Raw genomic sequence first — 21,524 nt, forward strand, 5'->3', positions numbered from 1 at the left:
TGGATGAAACCAGGATCAATAGCAGTAACTGTGAGAGGGATCTTGGAGTCTTAGTGGACAACCAGCTAAATATGAGCCAGCAGTGTGCAGCCGCCGCCAAAAAAAGCTAATGCAATCCTAAATTGTATTAACAGAGGGATACAGTCAAGATCAAGGGAAGTACTAATACCACTCTATAAAGCCTTAGTAAGACCACACTTAGAGTACTGCATCCAGTTTTAGTCACCACATTATTAAAAAAACGTTGAGACTCTAGAAAAAGTACAGAGAAGAGCAACCAGGATGATTAGGGGACTGGAGGCTAAAACATACAATGAACGGTTGCAGGAACTGGGCTTGGTTAGTCTAGTAAAGAGAAGGACCAGGGTAGACATGATAGCGGTCTTCCAATATTTGAGGGGCTGCCACAGGGAGGAAGGGGTCAAGCTATTTTCTGAAGCGCCTGTAGGCCAGACAAGGAATAATGGATGGAAACTGAACAAGGAGAGATTTAACCTGGAAATAAGGAGAAACTTTCTGACAGTGAGAACAATCAACCAATGGAACCGCTTGCCCTTGGAAGTTGTGGGAGCACCATCAGTTGAGACTTTCAAAAAGAGATTGGACTCCCATCTGTCAGAAATGGTGTAGGGTCTCCCGGGGGTTGGACTAGATGACCTACAAGGTCCCTTCCAACTCTGATTATCTGTATCTGTATCTATTTTGAGTTTGCAAATTCAAAGAGGTTGCTCATATTATCTGGCCCCTAACCAGCAAGAGCCGGATTCTTTTTTTTTTCCCCCTCTTTTTTTTAGTGCAAGACAATCCTCAGAACACCGAATTTGCTTAACTGTTGGCAGAGGAACACAAGCAGACAAAGATGAATGTGAGCCAGATGCGAGTTCAATGTTTATTTGCTGCAGGTGCTCTGTGCTAAATCACAAAGTTGTGGGAAATAAAAGTTCCAAACCAGCCCTGAAAAACAGATTCAAAACCAAAAACTGTAACTGTAATAGCTTTCACTCTCCCCGTTTTCCCCTTGTGCTACAGCAATAGGCAGGAATCCTGTCGTGTTTCATAAAAACAATCTTTTAAAACAAATACAAAATAATTTCAAGGAGAAAGAAATCTGTACAGAGAGTATCTACATCTCAGATAAATAGACTGATACAGAGATGGGTTTAGAGGCTTGGAGAGAACTGAGGGAGGTATCCAGAATTCCCCCAAAACTTTGCAAAGGAAGGCAGTCTTCTTAGTGGCTCTCCTCCCCACGCCTACAAACCTAGTTGCAAACATTAGCTGGCAAAGCCACCCCGCTCCAAATCCCTAATCTCCAGCTGCTTACTTGTGCTTCACTCAGGGTCAAGGACTACTGCTTCCACTGGCCCAGGGCAACCTCACCTGGCCCCATCCCTGCCAAAAAAGAACGGCAACAGGACTGATCAGAAAGACAACACTCCGTGTGTGTGTGTGTGTGCTTTACCCTTCCTTATTATCAGAAGTTTCCCTTCCACATCCCCTTCTTCCTGAAACTCTGCTATTCTGAGCCATTATTCCAATGCTAAATAAAACAGAGGGTGGAGATTTCCCAGCCAGCAGTTGAGTGGGGCACTCCCCACAAATTGTTGGCAAAAAAAAAAAAAAAAACTTCCTGCAAAGCATCAACACTAATCACACAATCTGCCTGCCCCACTTCTGCAAGCCTGTGAACTGGCTCCCAGCAATAACAAGAGCCACCTATAGTAGGTGCCCTCTAGAACGAGGACAGTGGAAATCCTGGAGGTTGGCAGCCTTGCCCTAGGCCCCTAATCCAGGTGTTGGAGCAGACATCTTTGATTGCTCCATACTCCTTAGGGTTAATTATTAAAAAAGTGAAAGAGGATCCCAGCTAATGATGTCTAACAGACCACATGGCTGAATCGCTTTGGGAACGGAAGCCACCAATCTTGCTTGACTAACAAATAAAAAAATAAAGGCAACAGGAGGTGTCTCTGGAATCTCTAGGCTTCAAAGCTAACATGTCTGCTCTCTAGATCAATGTATACCTTTAAAGGTCCATGGTCCACTCCTGGTGCTTGGGCTTTAGAGAGTAGCAACTGCAACTTAAAATAAGAGTTACATCCCCTTAGGGGTGCATACTGCGTGATGCGCTCTACCTCTCCGTTAGCTCACACAATGAACAAATCAACTAGGATAGCCCCAAAGACTCCAACCACTTTCTCTCTTCTGGTCACCTGGACTGCAGAAGAGGCAGTGGGATTCAGGATGCCAAGATAAGAAGCTGGCATTCTTCCTAAGAAAGAAGATAGTGAGTTGGTGGCTGCCATCCGCTTAGTGGCCCCTCCCCTTCTTCCTGCTCCCAAACAGGAAAAGAATAGCGAAAGCTGAAGCTGGTCTCCTAAAGGCAGCAACAGAGAGCAGGCGATTTAGGGCAGCCTCTCGTTCCCCCAGCCTCCGGAGACTGGAGAGGCCTCCCCTGCTAAGGTCACCACCGCAGAGTTAGGCGAGGGGACTAATGCCGCTTGGTGGAGGAAACCTTCTTCTTGCGTGCAGCAAGCATCTCGTAGAAGGGGTCCCGGCTGATTGCAGCTCTGAAGAGAGAAAAATGGGGCGGGGTGGGGGGAGAAAAAAAAAGGTAATTAAACTCTTAGGAGGCTTCCCGGCAGGAGTTAAGGAGCAGGGGCTCGGAATGGCTTCGACTTCTTTCCTGACTCTTAAAGGGAAAGCCTTCCTTCCCCGGCTGTTCTCCCACCTAACAAGGAGGTCCCTGGATCACTTTTTTAGGTTACAAAAAAGGCAAAACGTTTTGTTATGATTTTGTTCGGGATTGTCCCACCTCTTTTCCTCTTAATCGGAGCATTACAGGTAGTCCTCGAATTACAATCACAATTGGGGCTTGAATTTCCATCATAGAGCATTGCACTTGTAAATCATCGCAAGACAGGATCCGATTTTGCGGCCATTTTTAATGCAGTAGTAAGCCAAGTCATATGGTCATAAGTGTGAATCCTACTTGAACTTGCAAATCATAATCAAGAGACTGGGGGATACTATTAAGGAGAAAATTTGTAGCTCCCGGGTACATTTTGAACTTGGTTGTTTTCTTGCAGACATTTCATTACCCAAGCTAGTAGCGTCATCAGTGCTGTTGCTGTTGTTTTGGGTAATGAAACATCTGCAAGAAAACCACCAAGCTCAGACAGCACCAAGGACCCCTGGCTGCAGGATGCTGCAACCAGTCATAAATGTGAGTCGGTTGCCCAAACTGAGATCATGTGAATGCAGGGGTGGGGGTAATGGCCATAAGTGTTAATTTAAGCCATAACCAACCTTTTTTGGGGAGTGGGGGTGGGGGCTGTCATTAATTCAAAATGCCATTAAGCAAACAGCCATAAGTCAAGGACTACCTATATCCCTACAAGCCGATTTACAAAGATTAGCAAAAATCTAATGCTGCTCTTCTCTCTCTCCAGTTTCAAGTTCTTCTTTGGCAAGAGATTTATACTTCCTCTTTCTGCTTCCCTATCAAAAAACTGAATTATGCACAAAGTTCTGGCAAATTCCCACATTGCGTCAAACCCTGGCCCTTCTTCCCTTCTTCCATCTCACTTGATGCATTTGATCCACTCGTCCTTCTCTTCCGTAGTGGGTGCTGAGATGCGGTACACAGTGTGGTTTCCTTCAACCACACGTCCATCTGCCTCAGTCTTGCATGCTTTGATGACCTGGTCCTTGTTGTCAGGGATATACAGCTCAAAGCAGTTCTGCAAGAAAAACACGTCAAAAAGACAAAGTCAGAAGTGTCAACCCACAGAATTCAGTTGACAGAAAAGTCACAAGTTTTCTGCAGCAAATATCAGTTCCATAAACCACTTCTCTGTTAACTGAAGTAGGAAGATACTAATTCAACACAGTTTCCGATGTCATCCAAAATGATAAATTATGATTACCAATTAAACCATCAATATTAAACTTGAATCAATCACTAAGTGGCTTATTCCAAAACTGGTTTTATTAATTTCCAAATTCAGTTGAAACAGGAAACTATAGTTAAAAGGCTTCCCAAATTGATTGTTCCTCCATTGGAGGTCTGAACAAAAGAAAACTGGTAGGCATCGTCAAGAAGAGTCTTCATCTCTTCTTTTATTAAGCCAAAGTCAGGTTATAGCAATTTAGAGAAATGCTAACGTGGCACCTACATACTAGCTCAGATGCTACAAAGTTAACGTGGCACCTACATACTAGCTCAGATGCTACAAAGTTAATCTTCATTGGGCAACCGTTTCAGGATAGCGCATATCAGAGTTGTCATCTGGAGTGCTTGGGAACATGAGTGGGTCACCTCTTTAAGGCAACTAAATAGTTTTTTCAGGCTACTATGCACACCTGGAAAAGGTACAACTATATTAAAGAAGTGCTGCTCCCTTTATTTATTTATTCACATTTTTGAACCACCCAATCTCCCTCTGAGAGGGACCCCTTTTTAGAAACAGTGTTAAGCTATTAAAACAATTTAAAGAAGTACTGTTCCCTTATGATTTAAAACACCTCTTACAAATCATTTCTGAAGCATGGACAGCCTTCGTAAATGGTTTGTGCACTAAAATAAAATATTCTAAAAAGAAACTATCACCTTAAGAAATCATCTGATCAAGATCGATTGTAAATTAGATCAAAGGCAGCCAAGGTAGGGCTTGAAAATGTTGTGGGTCAATTCTCAGACAACTATTTTTTTTTCCTCCACAGGATTTCCCTGAGCTCAATGCTTTGAGGGTGTCATGAATAATTTTCCTTCTCTCACTGAGTAATGGAAACAGAACCAGTTCTACAATGTGGGTAAGCATGCTTAATAACTCATATTTCAGGGTTACTACCACTTTTTTGAATTCTCTCTCATTTTCTTTTAAAGCATGCAGAATGGCAACAAATAAGGGCTTGGGTGAGTTTTCTGGGAGATTCTTTTTGTTTTTTTTAATAATGATCTTCCACCTTGGTGCATACAGTAGAATTTTCTTTTTGCTTCCCACAAGAAACTATGCTTTCAACTTTTAATAACCATAGTGAAAAAACAAAAAGGAATGAAAGACTGCAAAAAGGCGACCTCACCCTATTTCACAACCGTCTCCAGGTTTACTATTACTCACCGGCTTCTTAGAATCTTCCACTTCACGGATGCTTAGATTCTCCAATGGAATAATGCCCCTCGGTTCCTTGTCCTACAAGATGGCCAGATTTGAATCCATAAATTATCTTCTCGGTTGTAACACATGTTACAAATATTCATTCACCACAAAGCTAAGTGGGAAAAAAACCTCCTCTCTTAGACAAATATATCCAGGCAGATGCTTTAAAGACAAAACTTTCAGTGATGAGGCCCAAGGCATATATCAAGGGCCTTCAAACTTGGCAAGTATAAGACTTGTGGACTTCAACCCCCAGAATTCCTGAGCTAACATGACTGGAGGAGGAATTCTGGGAGTTGAAGTCCACAAGTCTTATACTTGTCAAGTTTGAAGACCCCTGGCATATATCATAATAAAGTAAGGAGAAAATGGCATGAAAAAGGACAACAAATATATTGAGGTACAATCTTTTCTGGTTTTTGGTGTGGTATTTGTGCTTCCTCACCCCACCCCCCATTCTAATAGTGAAGATTTCAGGATGAGAGTTTATGCTAAATACTCCCATCTTATGTTAAAATAAGACTTCACACCGAAGTCCACCATTTAGAGTAACACTTGGGTTGTACTGGGAGCATCTGCACAAATGTTAACAACCGGAAACACTCACCGTGGTGTACTCGAAGTAGTAAAGGCAGTTGTCTGTCAAGATGAACCAGCGTCGCTTCCACGTCTTCACTCGGCCACCTGCACAAGGGAGAAGCAAACTTGACAATGCGTGCCCAGGCCCAAAAGCTGGCTCTGGACACAAAAGCAGCTAAAGGCAAAGGCAGAGCCACAGCCTATGAGCATAACACACAGTAGCCGAGCACATGGTTGTCAAGAGCGCAAGCAGAGCCAGCCCCACACCAGAGCAGCAGGTGGCTTCCAGCTGAGCACAACAGCTTGGGGAAGTGGAAAAGGTTCCATTGATCAACCCTACTATACGCTACGGAACAAGCCTGCATCTGCTCTGCATAAGGATGGAGAAGAGGCAACAGATTTCTCCTAAGATAGACTGACTATGAGTAAAGTCTATGCTTTAGCCAGATCCTCAGATGAAAGTGCTCGCGAGGGTTCTACCTAAGTTCTAGGAAGCCCAATCTACACCACCCTCTCACCTCTTACTTCATAAACAACCCTTTTTATTACAGGTGAAAAGAAGAGGGAATTATTTACACTCCATGATAATTTGGCAGCCAGGAAACAGCCTTTTTGATCTTGAGGCTCTCAGCCCTACCTGACCATGAGACACTATTGTATTTTAAGATACAATAGGGAAGGGAAAAGTCCTTGATCAAAATAGGTGACAGGAATAGCTATTCCCACCCCACTTGCCTTGTGAAACATTACTTGTGCCCCATGCAGGAAAAAGGAAGCAAGCTAAAGGGTCTGATGTTGGAATTTGGTCTTAGCTTCTTTCAACTCCATGCGTTCCAAGGTGTCTTAGATTACTATCTCAGATCTATGATTCCCATTTTCCCAGCCTAAGATAGCAGTCCAAATCACCCCAAGGGTACCAGATGAACAAACATTATCCCATGTAAACAGGTTATTTTCAAATGAGATTTTCCCCAATAGACGGGGGATATGTCTACAAGGGGGTTGGCTCAAATTAACACCTATTAGGGATATGTATATAGAGATCTCCTTTCCTAATACTAAGTTTCTCACAGGTAAAACAACCTGGCTTTACCAGTTGCTAAACAACCTGTGTTTTTCAGACATTTATCCTTTACCAAGGAACACTCCAAAACAGAAGCTCGGTGGAAAAGACATAAATCCTGTCAGTTTATTTCATAGTTCTTTCGGGCTCAAGCACTGGTTCTTTCTGGTTCCCACACACCCCCTTTTCCCCAACTAAACTGTGCCGACAATTAGCCAATGGCTTTTTCCTGAAAGTCAAGTCAATGTCAATAGGAAGATTCAGATTCAGGGAAGCATGTTACTTTTGGCAAACTGTGGCAAACATTAAAAAAAAAACCTGACCTCAGGTTTTATCAGAGATTCAGAAACTCTGAAGGAATTAGTACAAACGGGTACTATTCTGAACAGTTACTTCCCAGAGAGACCACCAAGGTAACTTCCATCCACAACTGCCTGCCTTCACTCCTTAAAGGACAGAAGTTTGCACAGCCTCCTTGGGCTGGTCTAGTCAGTTTATGCAGTGGGGCTACTGTAGTTCCAGGAGGCAGAGCAAAGTTGAGAAGTGAAGAGGCAAAATCAGCTCAATCAGCAGTGGCTAATCTGGCAAATCCAGAATAGCAGAGTTGAGCTAACCAGAGATTACCAGGAGCAAAAATATAAATATCCACTCAGGGAGATTCTTACCACCACGTATAGGCACAGACAAACAACAAGACTTCATTCAAGCAACAGAAAAACAAAAACAGAAATAAAGGGACAATGGTGGGTGGAAGAAGCCAATTGCTCCAGATAATGCCTGCTACAGTCCCCAAGGAACCTGGAAAGCTTCAACCGTTGTGAGTCCCTCTGATCATGGAATGACTGACTTTGTCACAAGTCAATATACAGTATTAAATAAAGACAAAGAAAAAAAAACCTCCAGCAATTCTCCAGCTGTATCCTCACCAGTATTTGGCAGGAGTGTTTTGCCCATTTCCTTTCACTGTAGACAAAACTCAGCTAAGAGGACAAACAACCTCTGTCAGCAGAGGAACAACTTCCAAAAGAGCCCACCAGAAAAGAATGTGGTGAGATTGTTTCTAAGGAACAACAGGCCAGCCACCTTTAAACTAAGGCTTTCATTAAACAGGAAGAGAAGTGAATTGTCCATGATGATATTAAAACTAAGACCAACAACTGAGGATCAGGGCCTTGGATGAAGAATATGATGATTAAAGGTTTTAGTGTGTGTGTATTTGCCCTAACGGTGAACTAAAAAGCAACATATGAAAAAGATCTGCCACATGGAGATGGTAGGACATTGGGAAATAAATTGAAAAGAGATTTGTGATTCATCTTACAATGACTTAAGTTGCATCAGCTGTCTGATGTAAGCCATCTGATGAAGGTTCATGATGGCACTGTAATCATCAAGACTTGACCATAGCATCTGGGAAAAATCTCTTGAAGCAGCTACATTTCTGTGAACTGCCCATTACCTAAGACTGGAGTGGTATAAACAATTGCGCGAAATACATAATTTATTAATCTGTGGTATACGAAGTGTAGCTGAAATACAACTCCCAGCATCCTTCAAACTTAATGAGAAATGTTTTTTTTCTGTAATATCTATCCCAGAACAGGTCAAACAACATTTTGGGGTTGGAAGTCCCACTTTATTTTTAATTATTATTTTTTTCAGCTTGTAAGCACCATCGGGAAAATTTTCAGTAATACTAAGAGCAAGGTGGGGAAAAAGAGAGAAGCTTTTAAAATTACTTAGTATTACTGAAAATATTGTGGATATATCTATATCCTCTGTCATCCAACTTTAACCCTGAATACTTCCAAAGGGATGTGGGGCTTCCTCAAGCGAGGGCAAGCATCCTATTCCAGAGGAGGAATAAGGTGGTTGTTTTTTTCCTGAGCCCTATCGTGCCCTTCCTAGCTCCTACCCCTCCTGAAGCCCAAACCCACATCCAGGCCTAGTTCTGACAACAGGAAGTACTTCGGGACTTTATAACCTGCCATACTCTCACAGAAGACATCCAACAAAGTCAACGTGGATTTTAGAAAAGCAAGACGAAGAGGATAGCTACCTGATTCATGGTTTGGGAAAGTCACCGCTCTCTCTTCTCTCTCCTTTGGGTGCCGCCCAGCAGAACACAAGCACTCCCTCTCCCCACCTCTGCCCCTCCCCACCCCACGTCTCCCCACCCCAGTTCCCCAGGGACTGTGCAGCCAATTAGCAATGGTGGCAACAATAGCAATACGAATAACATCAGCAGCAAGTAAAAATAAAAGAGAACAGAAAAACAAGCAAGCAACTGTAGCACGGCCTCGGCCCCAGCAAAGCTAGCAAGGAGATATGGGGGTACGTACCTCCTGAAGTTTGGGGGCAGGGAAAGGCAGAGCCAAAATCATGGAAACATACAAATGAGGGAAAAAGAAAATTAAAAAACAAAGGACTAAAATTTGCCCTTCGTGCACATTTCAGTTGCAGTCAGCAGTGGGCACTGCCCAAGCTAAACATTTTTGAGCAAAAGGGAAAAGGAGGGAGGAAGAGCTCTCCTTAAAGGGAGTCAACGTATCTCCTACCTTAATACAAAAAAAGGGGGGGGGGCTGATACATTTCTGGGGCTACCAGCATGCCAAGGCCTTTAATGCAGCAGCCGCTGGGATATTTGACAGAAAGTTTCACCTCTCCTGATTAATTCTTGCCATTGGCCATATCATGAATGTGTTTGCCACACACAAACAGTTGACTGAGGAGTTAGTGATTTTAGTACCAAGGCAGTGGTGGGGGTGTTAAAATGGCCTGGAGCCAGGAGACCTCTAGGAGTGGGATGGGAAGGGCAGCATGCATCATCAAGGGCCAAAGGGTTCAGCCAAAGAACAGCCATATGTGGAGAAAACCAGGGTTATGTCCCACACAGTCAAGGCCAATGGTCCCACCTTGGTTCTCACGTTAACACTACCTCCTTCAACCCCCGCCCCTCTAGAACACAGCAAAGAAGCCTTGTGTGTGTCTCCCTCAGAGTGAATAACGGAAACCTCCTCCCACTTCTCTGTCTCTACAGTGTAAGCCTCGGTTTCCCCTTCTTTGCTGTGCTCTTTGCCACATTTTCCTGAATTGCACAATGCTGCAGTTCTCCTTTTTTAAAATGTCGTCATCATCATGACAGTTCTAAAAAGATTTGGCATATGATGACAGGGATCATCCCCATTGTGGTTGTCTATTAAACATGGGACCTTGCTATTTGGGCAAGTCTTCAGGCTGCGATGTTCACTCAACTCAGAAAAACATTCATATCTTCAAGACAAATAAATCGGGAACATTGATTCCACTCTCTTTTGTTAACCCTGAGAAAAGTTAACAGAGGAAACATCCACACCAGGAGGTACTGCAGAATTGGGTTTCAAGTACATTGTTGGGGCTCTTGGCATTAATATCATCACAATTTGAGACACATTTTTAAAAACAGTTGCCATAGAAGTTGAAATGCAAGTAACAAAACATTCTGTCTTTAGAACTAAAGTAAATTTGGAGGTTGTTTCCTGAAATGGAATATTAAATGTTGGAATTTGCATTTCACTTCTAAATCCTCATTTCTTTTGTTTCAATCAACGTCTTTTGCTAGATGGCAAGAATCTACCCTAAACCATGGCCACTTCTATATATAAGGGGTGGCCGACAAACAACAACACCAATAACAGGCATTGTCTTATTCTCATGCTCAATTTGGCTATAATTTTATGGATTCATCAAATTTATATAGCCACCAGTGGTGGGATTCAAAAATTTTTTACTACCGGTTCTGTGGGCATGTCTTGGTGGGCATGGCAGGGGAAGGATACTGTAAAATCTCCAGTCAGAGGTGGTATTTGCCGGTTCTCCGAACTACTCAAAATTTCTGCTACCGTTTCTCCAGCACTGGTCAGAACCTGCTGAATACCACCTCTGCACCCATCTCACACAAAAGTTGTGCTGTTTCTCAGTTACCTCTACTTGCTTAATCTCTTCAATGTGAATAATCTCTTCAGAACTGGGTCCAGCATGTAGCCAACCAAGCAGTCTTCAATTTTTACACTGAGCCATAAGAAATTCTAGTTCTACTGCATATTCAGCTTAATAATACTGCCCAAATAGTGCAGCTATTCTTGAATTTGCCATGCGAGCTAAATATGTTTGCTCAGAAGGTATTTAAATTCCTTTTGTGCAGCTACTCAAAGTGCAATGAAATATTTTTCGATAAATTTTTAGGAATTGTAAAACTGAAAATGGAAGATATTTCAATTTTCTGGTGTTTGCTGTGTAATTGAAAGCCATCAGATTTTTAACTAGGTAAACTATTTAAATGCAATGCCTACTACTAATTGAGCAGACATGATACAGATAGACTACAGCTCCATCATCCCATGGCTGTCAAGGCTAGTTAGGGGAAAAGAAAATTTGAATCTAACTCCTAAAGCGCCATAACTTTCCTATTCCCATCACAGAGAATGGAAAGTCTGGTCAGTTTGCTACCGAGCTAAGAGAAACCTTATCACGGGGAACTGTAATTATAATATGTATTAATCTTAAATTATGTTCATATGGGGAAATGTGGTTATGTGCGCTTGTAGTAGTACACAAGTGTATTACTGTTGTACAACTATATTACTGAAACACTTATCAGCCTATTCTCAAGACTATGTGAGGAAAGGTCCGGGTTCCATAATACCATTAGCAAACCTACATTAGTTCTGTCATAAAACAAGATATTGTGATCCTTGGTCATTTTTTGCATGCCTTGATTGAAAGAAACAGAAGAAGAGGGATAGAAAAAAGTGGTCCCCACTTTCAGTTCTTATTTTGGACATCAAAGCTGATATATGCCTTCTCTCTGGCTCAAAGCAAAGTATGAAAAGTTACGTATATAGAATAATTTCATTAACTTAATTCAGTTCAGATTCAGCAATTGACTATTCAAGAGATTTCCAATTTCAGATTTGATTTTTCAGATTTCAGGTGATTTAATATTCCTACAAGAGAGAGGGAAAAAAAACTAGGCAAACACCCGTTCTTCAAACAAGCCCGGATGACTTTTCGAGCCAAATCCTGGCAACTGGGGGCTGGGGTGGGGTGGGGGGTGTAGGGACAGCTTTGAGTAAACACGAAGAGGGAGCCAAGAACTGCACAAAGAGAGAGCCGGTGAATGCATCCTAGTTGACCTATTAACACTGTCAGTGAGCGCAGGAGCTGCTATGCGTGAAGTGATGCCACAGACTAGTCTGAAAAATGAAAGTGAGAAGCAAGGGACCATGGATAAGTCTTCAGCTTCTCTGTAGGCGGCTGTGGGTGCGCATTTTGGACCTAGATTCACCTGCGATTCCTGGGACCTAACTATCCTGCCTTTTTTTCTTCCTAAGTACATTCCTTTGCCCAATTTAGGTAAAAATTGGCTGGCCAAACCCAACTTAAGAGGGCCATAGGGAGTTACTGAGCACTGCAACCAAGACCCTCCCTCACTGGGTACGCTGTTCAAGAAAAGATAATGAGAAGCTTTCAAGGTCGTACAGCTGGTCTTTTGTGCTGGACTGTGGCCACCGAGCCCCATGCAAAGAGACTCCTGCTGAGCTCCATGCTCCCTGCAGCCCATGCCACACCATCAGCAGCCCTGTTCCTTGTTGGTCAGGCCTTGCCTCGTGCAGACACACACTCACCAAGCTTCAGAAGCCAGCCTTCACGGTCCGGATTAAAGAAGGTGTGCGTCAAGTCATTGCCATCATCCTCGGGGATTTTGAAGGGCTCATTTTTTATGCTCTCATAGAGATTCTAGTGTGAGGGAGGAGAAACATGCAGTGGATCACTAATTCCACGGAAAGGTCCTGCACCCCCTTTTCAACATTGTACAGGTGCAGTTTCTACTTCCCAAGAACCATGATCGTGTTTTGGAAGCTCAGTATTTGAGCAGGAGATACTGGGAAGACCAAGGTAGGCTCAACCCTAACCTATCCCTTGGTTCGTGGTGAGCCTGCCAGGCAGATAGACAGACAGTAGGCCTCTGTTCCAGCGATTCACCACACCCACCGAGTTCTCCATTATGGCCTAGTCACAGAATTCCAGTCTGTTCTCTTCCCACAAAACTCACCCTGAGTAATTCCTCAGGTAGGTCCCCGCCATCATTGATACCACGGTTCATAGCGATGAAGCGCTCCACAGTGGGCTTGTCCTTCACGTTGGGATTATGCAAACTGGTATTCAGCATGATTATGGCAAAGGAAAGTACGTAACAAGTATCTGGGACAGAAAGAAAAGGGAACAGGGGGGTTCAAGCCAATTTGGGAACTTAGTTCGGATTATACACTATCAAAGCACAAGATCAAATCCAAATTACAGGTAGACTTCAGCCTATGACCACAATTGGGGGTTAGAATTTCCATTGCTAAGCAAGTCAGTTGTTAAGTGAGTCACACCCAATTTTACAACCTTTCTTGTCATGGGTAAGCAAATCACTGCATTACATTATCGTTAAGCAAATCTGACTTTCCCCATTGGTTTTGCTTGTCAGAAACCGGCTGGGAAGATTGCAAATGACAATCATGTGACCCCAGGTTACTGCAGCCCATTGCCAAGCGCCCTGGTTTTGATCACATGACCATGGGGATGCTGCAATGGTTGTAAATGGGACTGCTTGTAACTCATTTTTTTCAGTGCTGTTGCAAGTTCCAATGGACGTTAAAGGAATGGTTCCAAGTTGAGGACTACTTCTGGAGCCCAACTTGACCTTTAAAACCTTTTGAAACTCTAAGCCAATTGGGGTCACTTTACCCGAAATACTGCTACCGTATTTATTTGTTTATATCCTGCATTCCATGTTTTTATAAGTAACTCAAGGTGGTAAACATGTATAATGTTCCTTCCTCCTCCAATTTTCTCCACAACCACCCTGTGAAGTGGGTTGGGTTGAGAGAGAGTGTTGACTGGCCCAAATACTCATCTGGCTTTCATGGCTAAGGTGGGGCTAGAAAAGTGTCCTGGGATCTAATCTGGTGCTTTCACCATTAGACCAAACTGGCTCTCATGTAAGACTTACTCATTTCTTCAAAGGCTATGTGTACCTATAGAATAAATAGGTAGCTAGTAAGGGAGAGGGCTGTTGAGTAATGGCATGCTTAAGAAATAGCTTTCCCAGAAATATGCATCAGTACCATCTTTATGGTTCTTCTAGTGTCAATGAAGACTGTGTGTGTGTGTGTGTGTGTGTGTGTGTGTGTGTGTCTTTTAAATAAGCCAGCTAAGATCTGTTTTTGCTTGACATCAAGGTTTTTTTATTTTGTCTACTACGTCATAAATTATAATTTCATGCTTAATTTTTGAATCTATTTATTAAATTTGCTGTCCATCTGACCACAACGTAACTCCATTGCTGAGTTGTTATAAATTACTCTGTGATCCTTTGTTACACAATAGCATGTAAGCAAAAACATCAATAGCAAACTAAGAAGCATAACTGAGCTCTATGTTTCAAATTTTGGAATTCCAGGATCATTCACAAATATTATCACTACTTTAAAAAACAGAGGGACGGGGGGAACATTGTTCTCCCAATCCAGTTAGAACAAAAATAAGGAATGAGAACATTTTTGGTTCTTTGCTTCCATCTTCATTCATTTCAGTGTTGAATTTTTTCCACTTTCATCAATGAGCGTTTTCAGCACTGTGCATGCGTGTGCCTCCCAGCTGATTTTTGGCCCGTTTGAGGCTGTTTTCGCCCTCCCAGAGGCTCGAGGGAAAGCTCTGCAGCCTCAGGAGGCCAAAAAATGGACCTTCTGGAAATACCGGAAGTGCTGAAATGGGCTCGTTTTCAGCCTCCCAAGGCTCCAGAGGCTTCCCATGAGCCTCCGGGAGGGCGAAAATGGCCTCAAACAGGCCGAAAATCAGCTGGGAGGCACACACATGCCCAGTGCAGGTAAGTGGGCAGGGCAGGGTGTTTCATGTGCATGATGGGGGGGCAAGACACATTGCATTGTGGGTGCGGTACGTGCATGTGCACGCTTTCGGCACAACACAACAAAAAGGTTCACCACCACTGCACAAATAGTTGTCCAATCTCATCTTAAAAAGCTCGTGTTGGAGCATCCACAACTTCTGGAAGTAGTTGTTCACTTACCCGTTGACTGGAACACGCCAGGGTTGCATTGACAATACCGTTGTGCAAATGCTTCCATCATCCGGTCAATTTTTTGCGCTTCACCTGGCAACCGAAAGCTCCAAAGGAATTGTCTGTGAGGGCAATGAAAATTAAGGCCATGTCCATTTGTGTGCTATATAGTTGTGAGGAAAGATGTAGCACAAATAACATTCTGTGCATCTTTCTCCTGGCAAATACAACTGTTGGGAATACAACTCTTAGAATTTCTTGCCTACATAAGCAACCAGCTGGGAATTCCTACAAACCCAGCATATCTAATTGAGGCTAGCTTGACAAAGAAAGTGTTGTGAAAAATAAGGCTGATTCAAGGCAGGAATGCTTCAGAATTGTCAACAAAGCATCGGCATACTTTTGGTAAGATCAGAAAAACCTGTTTTGAGGCTGAAATAGGATGCAAAACTTTAACACACCTCTACCCATAGGCCACATCAAGAACAGAGCAGATCTGGATTTTCAAGTGCTACCAGACCCTCAGTAACTCCCACAACCCCAATCAAGATGCTGCATAATCATGGATTCTGATGTGTGTGTGTTTGTTTGTGTGTGTGCGCCCGCGCCTTTGAGTCAGTTTTTCAGTTATTGTGATGTGGTTTGCCATTCCCTCAGTTTTAGGATTAGGAGTGTCAGGAGTAAACAACAGATCCATTAGTGAAGGGTCCAAGTCAGCAACTTTATTGTGTTCCACCTGTAACACAAGAATCTCTCCAGACTACTTGCCTTCTCTTGGGAATAACCAGATAAGGTTCCATGAAATTGAGGGTGATGAGTCAGGCTTATGCCTCTGGCAGCTATGCAAGGACCCAAGGCTACTTCTGCACCAGACCCCTCTGTCCTGCCTGGCTGGGAGCTTCCCAACATTGAGAGGTTGACAGGCTACAAATCACATAGCTGGCCCTGTGCCTAAGGAAGTTCTAGAACTCATGGTCTCCCAGCCTCTAGCCTGGTGCCTTTAACCACTACACCAAACTAGCTGTCTAAAGTCATGGAAGAGGCTAGTTAATCTAGTTAATCCAAAACCATGGGAAAGAAAACACAATCTACGTAGACATGCATCTGTCTAATAATATAATCCCTTCCACTCACCGCAGTGCCTGTACGAGGTTGAGATCTGTAAACTCATGCAGCTCCACAAAAGAATGTAATACTTGGATATTGAACTCATCTCTGAGGGAAGGAAACAGAATACATTGAAATTCTGGACCGAGCAATTTATTATTTGTTATAGATTACATCATATACAGGTGACAGAGCTTGACTGTAGTTAAGGTCTGTGTTTGCTCCTCCTGCTTAATAATTATATGCTGAATCCATATAGCTTAGAGTTGCTACTTTGATGGTCCCTGAATCAGAAGGATCTTCCCATTTCCTCCTTTCTGAGTACAGCCTATACACAGGTAGTCCTCAACTTACAACCACAACTGAGCCCAAAATTTCACTTCAATTAAGTTTATAACAGGGTTTTAAAGTAAATCTGTCTTTCCTTGTCAGAAAGTCACAAAAGAGGAACAGGGGATCCTGTAACTGCATAATTTTGAGCCAGTTGCCAGGCGTCTGAATTTGGATCACATGACCATGGAAATGCGGCAATGGTTGCATGTAAGTGTGAAAAATACTCATAAGTCACTTTTTAAAGTGTTGTTGTAACTTCAAACAGTCACTAAACAAATGGTTGTAACCCAAGAACTACCCGTACTCTACTGCTGAGTTTGGTCCTTTCTCTAATGTTAAGAAGAACAGTGTGTGAAGATTAACATGCATTCCATTCTCCAAGAGGGCCTGGTTAATTACCTTTCACCCAGGTAGTCACCAATGGCAGTCTTGTTGAGTCCTTCCCCCTTGTAGAGGAACTGGGCAATGTCTTCACAGGTATTCTTCAAAAGGTCATTCTCTATGAGGAACTGAATCCCCTGCAAGTCCGAGGAAGAAGAAGAAAAAAAAAGGAAGCTCTTCAAACATTAGCTGTGCGAGGGCATAGAAATAAGAACTTGTAACCTCTGCCAGGCTATTCCACGTGAATTTTAAATTATCCTAATGGATTACTTTTATTTCAAGCACAAAGGACTGCAGGGAGTTGGAGGAGTCTGCAATCAATATTACAATAATTTGCTTAAACTCACTTAATGAATTCTGCAGCAGCTGAAGTTAGCTTGAAATTATTTCCTGACACATGGATTTAGCCCAAATGCCACACTTTCTCAAGGTTCATGAGAAGGCCTAACTAACTGAACCCCCAGCTGTGTTGGGGTTGTGTTAAGCTGTGTTAAAATCTGCTTTTAACAAACAGCCTCACCCTTACGTTAACCCTGGATGGAGAAGGGAAATTACAGACCTTATTGCTTATTTCCAAAAAATCCTTGGGAGAGATATTGTTCCGAGAGATTTAGCAGATAATTTGGGGAAAGAGGGAAAAACAGATGAATAAAAGTAAGGCCCAAACTGATAGCAGCCAATTGGGATCACACCCTTTAATCCTGTTGATATTGCAGGATGTTGTCTGACGTATGGTTGCTATTAATACCACACCAAGGATGCAGCATCATTTACCTTCTTAGGATCCATGTTAAATTTCTTCCGGCCCATTGCGACCTGCTTGTTTCTCTGCATGTTTTTCCTAGGTAACACAAAAAGATTGCTTAGTCTCCTTTGCTACAAACCAGTTTTTGGACACTACTTCTGTAATAATCTTTGCTTGCAATACAGCAGGGCTGTCAAACTCCTGGCCCACGGGATGGATGTGTCACACGCTGGCCACGCCCATGCCCGGTTTAGCGAAGCGGAAAGAAGTCATGATATGTCATGTGATGACGCCATGATGATGCAAGTTTGACACCCCTGCAATACAGTTAACCTTTTCCTCCATCTTCCATTCTAACTCAAACCTTAAACACATTCTCATCCCATGCTGTTTAATAGTTGATACTGTGGACTTCCGGTTTGAAGGGCTTCGGCGACAGACAGGAATCAGCGATCGTGCGCAGTTTCTGCCTGGGCTCGCCGCTGGAGCGCCCCGAGCCGGCTGGTTTCAGGGCTAAGCCACCCCGTAGAGGTGGTGAAGAAGGGGGAGACTGCTAGCAGGGTCGAGAAGAGCCACCTCTCTCCTCCTCAGCTGGTCAAACTCCCTTTCCCGAAGGCAGTAGGAGCAGTGGTCAGAAATGGCCACCTCAAAGAAGCACTCAACTGGAAAAGAACGTGCAGGAGGAAGATAAGAAGTGAAAGTTTTGGCTGACCGGGCTAAGTTGAAAAAGCAATAACTAAGGTACCCTGGAATTTAAATTTTACAAGAAATAACATTGCTCCCAAAGAAGAGTCGGAAGCAGTGAAAAAAAGTGAAAAGGGAAAGATTTGGCTTTTTTTTTTCCTTCTCTCTCCTTCCTTATATTGACAATTAAGAATAAGAAATTGGAAAAATCTGCTTTGGCATCAATAGGCAATTAAGCTGAAAATATAACTAAATGACAAAGGGACAATAAAGATTTCTGGACATTAAAAACTTTTTCTTCTATAAGCAGGGAGAGAAAAAGAATAAGGGCAGGATCTGGAAGAGGGAGGAGACTGCCTGGACTTTAAAAGAATCTAAAGTAAAATTTCAATAAGACTTCTAAAAGATGCATTTTAACTGAAACTTTGCAACTAAATAGTAACCCCAGGAAGAGAAAGTGGAAAAAAAGAAAGAGTAAAAAGAAACAGTTTGTGTGTATTTGGATTACTTGGTGACTTTTGGATTTTTGGCTATTATATTTGAATGACTAAAATCAATCAGGTGGTTGTTTAAATTTTTTTACAATGGCATCACTTTTTGATGAATTGAAAATGGAACTTAAAAAGTACAAAGAAGATGCACAAGAAGGGAAGGGTTCCTTTGGCTTCGTTTTTCAATTTTTAGAAGTGGAGATTTGGAACTATGAGAAACAACAAGAAAAGACTGCAAAACATGAAGACTGGGACAAAGAAGAAGCCACCTTTAATGAACAAGTAACTCTATGTGGGGAAGAAAAAGGAAAGGGGGGAAAGAGGGTGGAGAATTTAAGGCTTAAAAAACAACCAAAGAAAAGAAAAATAATTCAAAAAATAAGTATAATACTGGAAAACAACAGAAAAGGGGAATACAGAAGAGGGAAGTAGAGGTAGAGAGACAAAGGGGTAAAAGGGGGAGGGAGAAGAAGAGAGGGAAGAAGGAAAGGAAAAGAAGTTACAAAGGTCTGGAGCAAGATATAAAGAAACAGGACCTATTTAGAGATAATGGGTGAAAATTTAACTGAAAGGGGAACTCTGTAAAGGTACATGAGATTGTGTTGTTACACTTGAAATAGAAATAACTTTAGAAAATTGGAAACAACACATGATTAGAATGAGGGATAGAATAGTTACTGTAATTTAATGAAATGTTTGTGAATAAAGTAAATGAAATAAAATAAATGAGAAAATTGAATTAGGAAGGAATGGGAACACTTTAATTAGTCAATGTTTTATAAAATATAAGTGAAGAGGGGTATATTGAGTGTTATAACTTTAGGGGAAAGATATAAAGGCGTCATACTCCAGTCAGTATCTACGGGAGAAATTTTGTTTAATGAGAAAAGATGATAGACAATTGAAACAGGACAGACAAAAAATATAAATATAATGATTTGAATTGAGACGAAATAAATACAATAAAACTGAGGAAATTAAAAGAGGGGAGAAGCTATGTAGAAAATGTAAAATTGTAATAAGATATGGAATAGAATATAAAAATGATCATGAACCTGAAATTGTGTCTGCACGAAGAAATGTAACCCGGGATTATGCTGCTTTCAAAAAAGATGTTTTAATTGTGTTTCTTTTTGTGAAAACTCAAATAAAATTTACAAAAAGAATAGCTGATACTGTGACTCTAATGTCCCTGAAAGGCTTTATGGCCCAACCTAAAATATCTAAACACAAGAAAACTCCTAATTTCTATAACAAGATGATCATTCACTCTCAAACATATTAGGGAATCTAGGTAACAAGATTCATTTCTCAGAAAATTGAAATCAGCAAAAATCTCAGTAATATGTCATTGAATATTTTCATGAGAAAATCTCCAAAAAATGTTGGCTTTTTAATGTAAACACTAATGTGTTGCATATATAGAATGGCATGTTTGTTATTTGGATTAAAAATCAGACACTGAATTCCTAGAAAAGTGAATGTTTTCGTTCAGTAGGCAAGGCACTTTTGGTTTTATTTATGAAGGATTTATTGCATTGTTCTAACTGACTGCTATTAGTCCCCCCAGTTCTTGTATAAGATAGGGCAGCCATTTAAAATTTCTAAATAATAGTCCTAAATACCCACTAACATCAGGATTTATTTTCAACAGATTAGAGATTTTGGTAGAGTGATTACTTCTTTCTTTCCAATATTCATTCCAAAAATAGTGAAATGCCACCAAATTTCATCTTCCCACTTCTCCATCAGGACTCACCTCTCTTCTGTGGAGCCCAGATTCTCAATTTCATTTGTGACCTCTGCTATCTCATCTTTCAGACGCTGTATAGAAGAACAAGGGGGAAAGTCATGAAATAAGTAATGAAGTGACGCTTTTGATCAACTGGAAGCAGGGAGGAAGTTGTGTTTATTTTTAACCTCAGAATGGAGAACAACCTTTATTATACCAGCCTTGGCTGAACTCTTTTTTTATACCAGCTTCACTTTTTCAACTTTCTCATTCAGTTCTGGGAATGTTTAATGGAGGGGCAGGGTGAAGAGAAGAAAAGGTTACACTTACAGAATATAGAAAAGAACTCTTGACTTTTAGTGGTAGCATGAATTTGGTTAAATTCATGCTACCACTAAAAGTCAAGAGTATAATAAATTGAGATTTAGAAGCATCCAATATCCCAGTTGCAGCTACAGATCTAACAATCCAGTGGTGGGATTCAAAAATTTTTACTACCAGTTCTGTGGGCATGGCTTGGTGGGCGTGGCAGGGGAAGGATACTGCAAAATCTAGATTCTCTCCCCACTTCTGGGGGAAGGTTACTGCAAAATCTCCATTTTCTCCCCACTCCACTAACCTGCTTTCCAGCTCCATTCTCCTGAGCAGGGCAACCAAAGACCCAGCCAATCAGCTGGGACTCAGGAGGCAGAGAATAGATGGGGTCGGGGCCAGTCAGAGGCGGTATTTGCCGGTTCTCCAAACTACTCAAAATTTCTGCTACCAGTTCTCCAGAACTGGTCAGAACCTGCTGAATACCACCTCTGTAACAATCTGATCCCTGTGGCTCGTTTAAAATCAAGGGACACTGTTCCTTCACTGCCCATCTTCTGCAGACAAAGCTTAGGCTAGGGTAGCCAGAATGAAGCAAATCTCTCTGTCTTGGCTCTGAGACCAACTAAACCACCAGCATGCTGGCCTCTCAGCGGAAGGACGAAGAGGAATCCCTGGGGTTAACACAATTACTGGGCTAATCCCATTAGCAAGTGCCCAGCACATGGCAGTGATTAGCCCCTGCTGCTGCTTTATTTATTGCTGATGGGCTTGATGAGCATCTGTGCCAAGCAAAGCTCCAAGGAGCAAGTTGCTGCAGGGAACAGG

The 21,524-nt window shown here is 42.1% G+C and overlaps 1 protein-coding gene across 3 annotated transcripts in view; it reads right to left on the reverse strand.

Annotated features, from left to right (window-relative positions):
• Positions 1 to 875: 875 nt before the first annotated feature.
• The window catches only part of CYTH1 (cytohesin 1), a 68,938-nt gene continuing 48,289 nt past the window's right edge, over positions 876 to 21,524 (reverse strand). For 2 of the 3 annotated variants that reach the window (XM_026701819.2, XM_087924918.1), the window contains 11 exons: positions 20,412 to 20,476; positions 17,507 to 17,573; positions 16,751 to 16,869; positions 16,046 to 16,126; positions 14,921 to 15,033; positions 12,899 to 13,047; positions 12,471 to 12,582; positions 5,770 to 5,846; positions 5,124 to 5,195; positions 3,589 to 3,743; positions 876 to 2,570 (listed from right to left, as the gene is read on the reverse strand). In XM_026701819.2, coding sequence (XP_026557604.2) covers positions 2,492 to 2,570; positions 3,589 to 3,743; positions 5,124 to 5,195; positions 5,770 to 5,846; positions 12,471 to 12,582; positions 12,899 to 13,047; positions 14,921 to 15,033; positions 16,046 to 16,126; positions 16,751 to 16,869; positions 17,507 to 17,573; positions 20,412 to 20,476 — 1,089 coding nt within the window. In that variant the 3' untranslated portion in view covers positions 876 to 2,491. Of the gene's footprint in view, positions 2,571 to 3,588; positions 3,744 to 5,123; positions 5,196 to 5,769; positions 5,849 to 12,469; positions 12,583 to 12,898; positions 13,048 to 14,920; positions 15,034 to 16,045; positions 16,127 to 16,750; positions 16,870 to 17,506; positions 17,574 to 20,411; positions 20,477 to 21,524 lie in introns of all 3 variants that reach the window. The other variant, XM_087924919.1, reaches the window with a different exon arrangement.

The sequence above is a fragment of the Pseudonaja textilis genome, chromosome 2 (genome assembly GCF_049901715.1).
Source record: "Pseudonaja textilis isolate UNSWEBS1 chromosome 2, rPseTex1.2, whole genome shotgun sequence".
Lineage (NCBI taxonomy): Eukaryota > Metazoa > Chordata > Lepidosauria > Squamata > Elapidae > Pseudonaja > Pseudonaja textilis.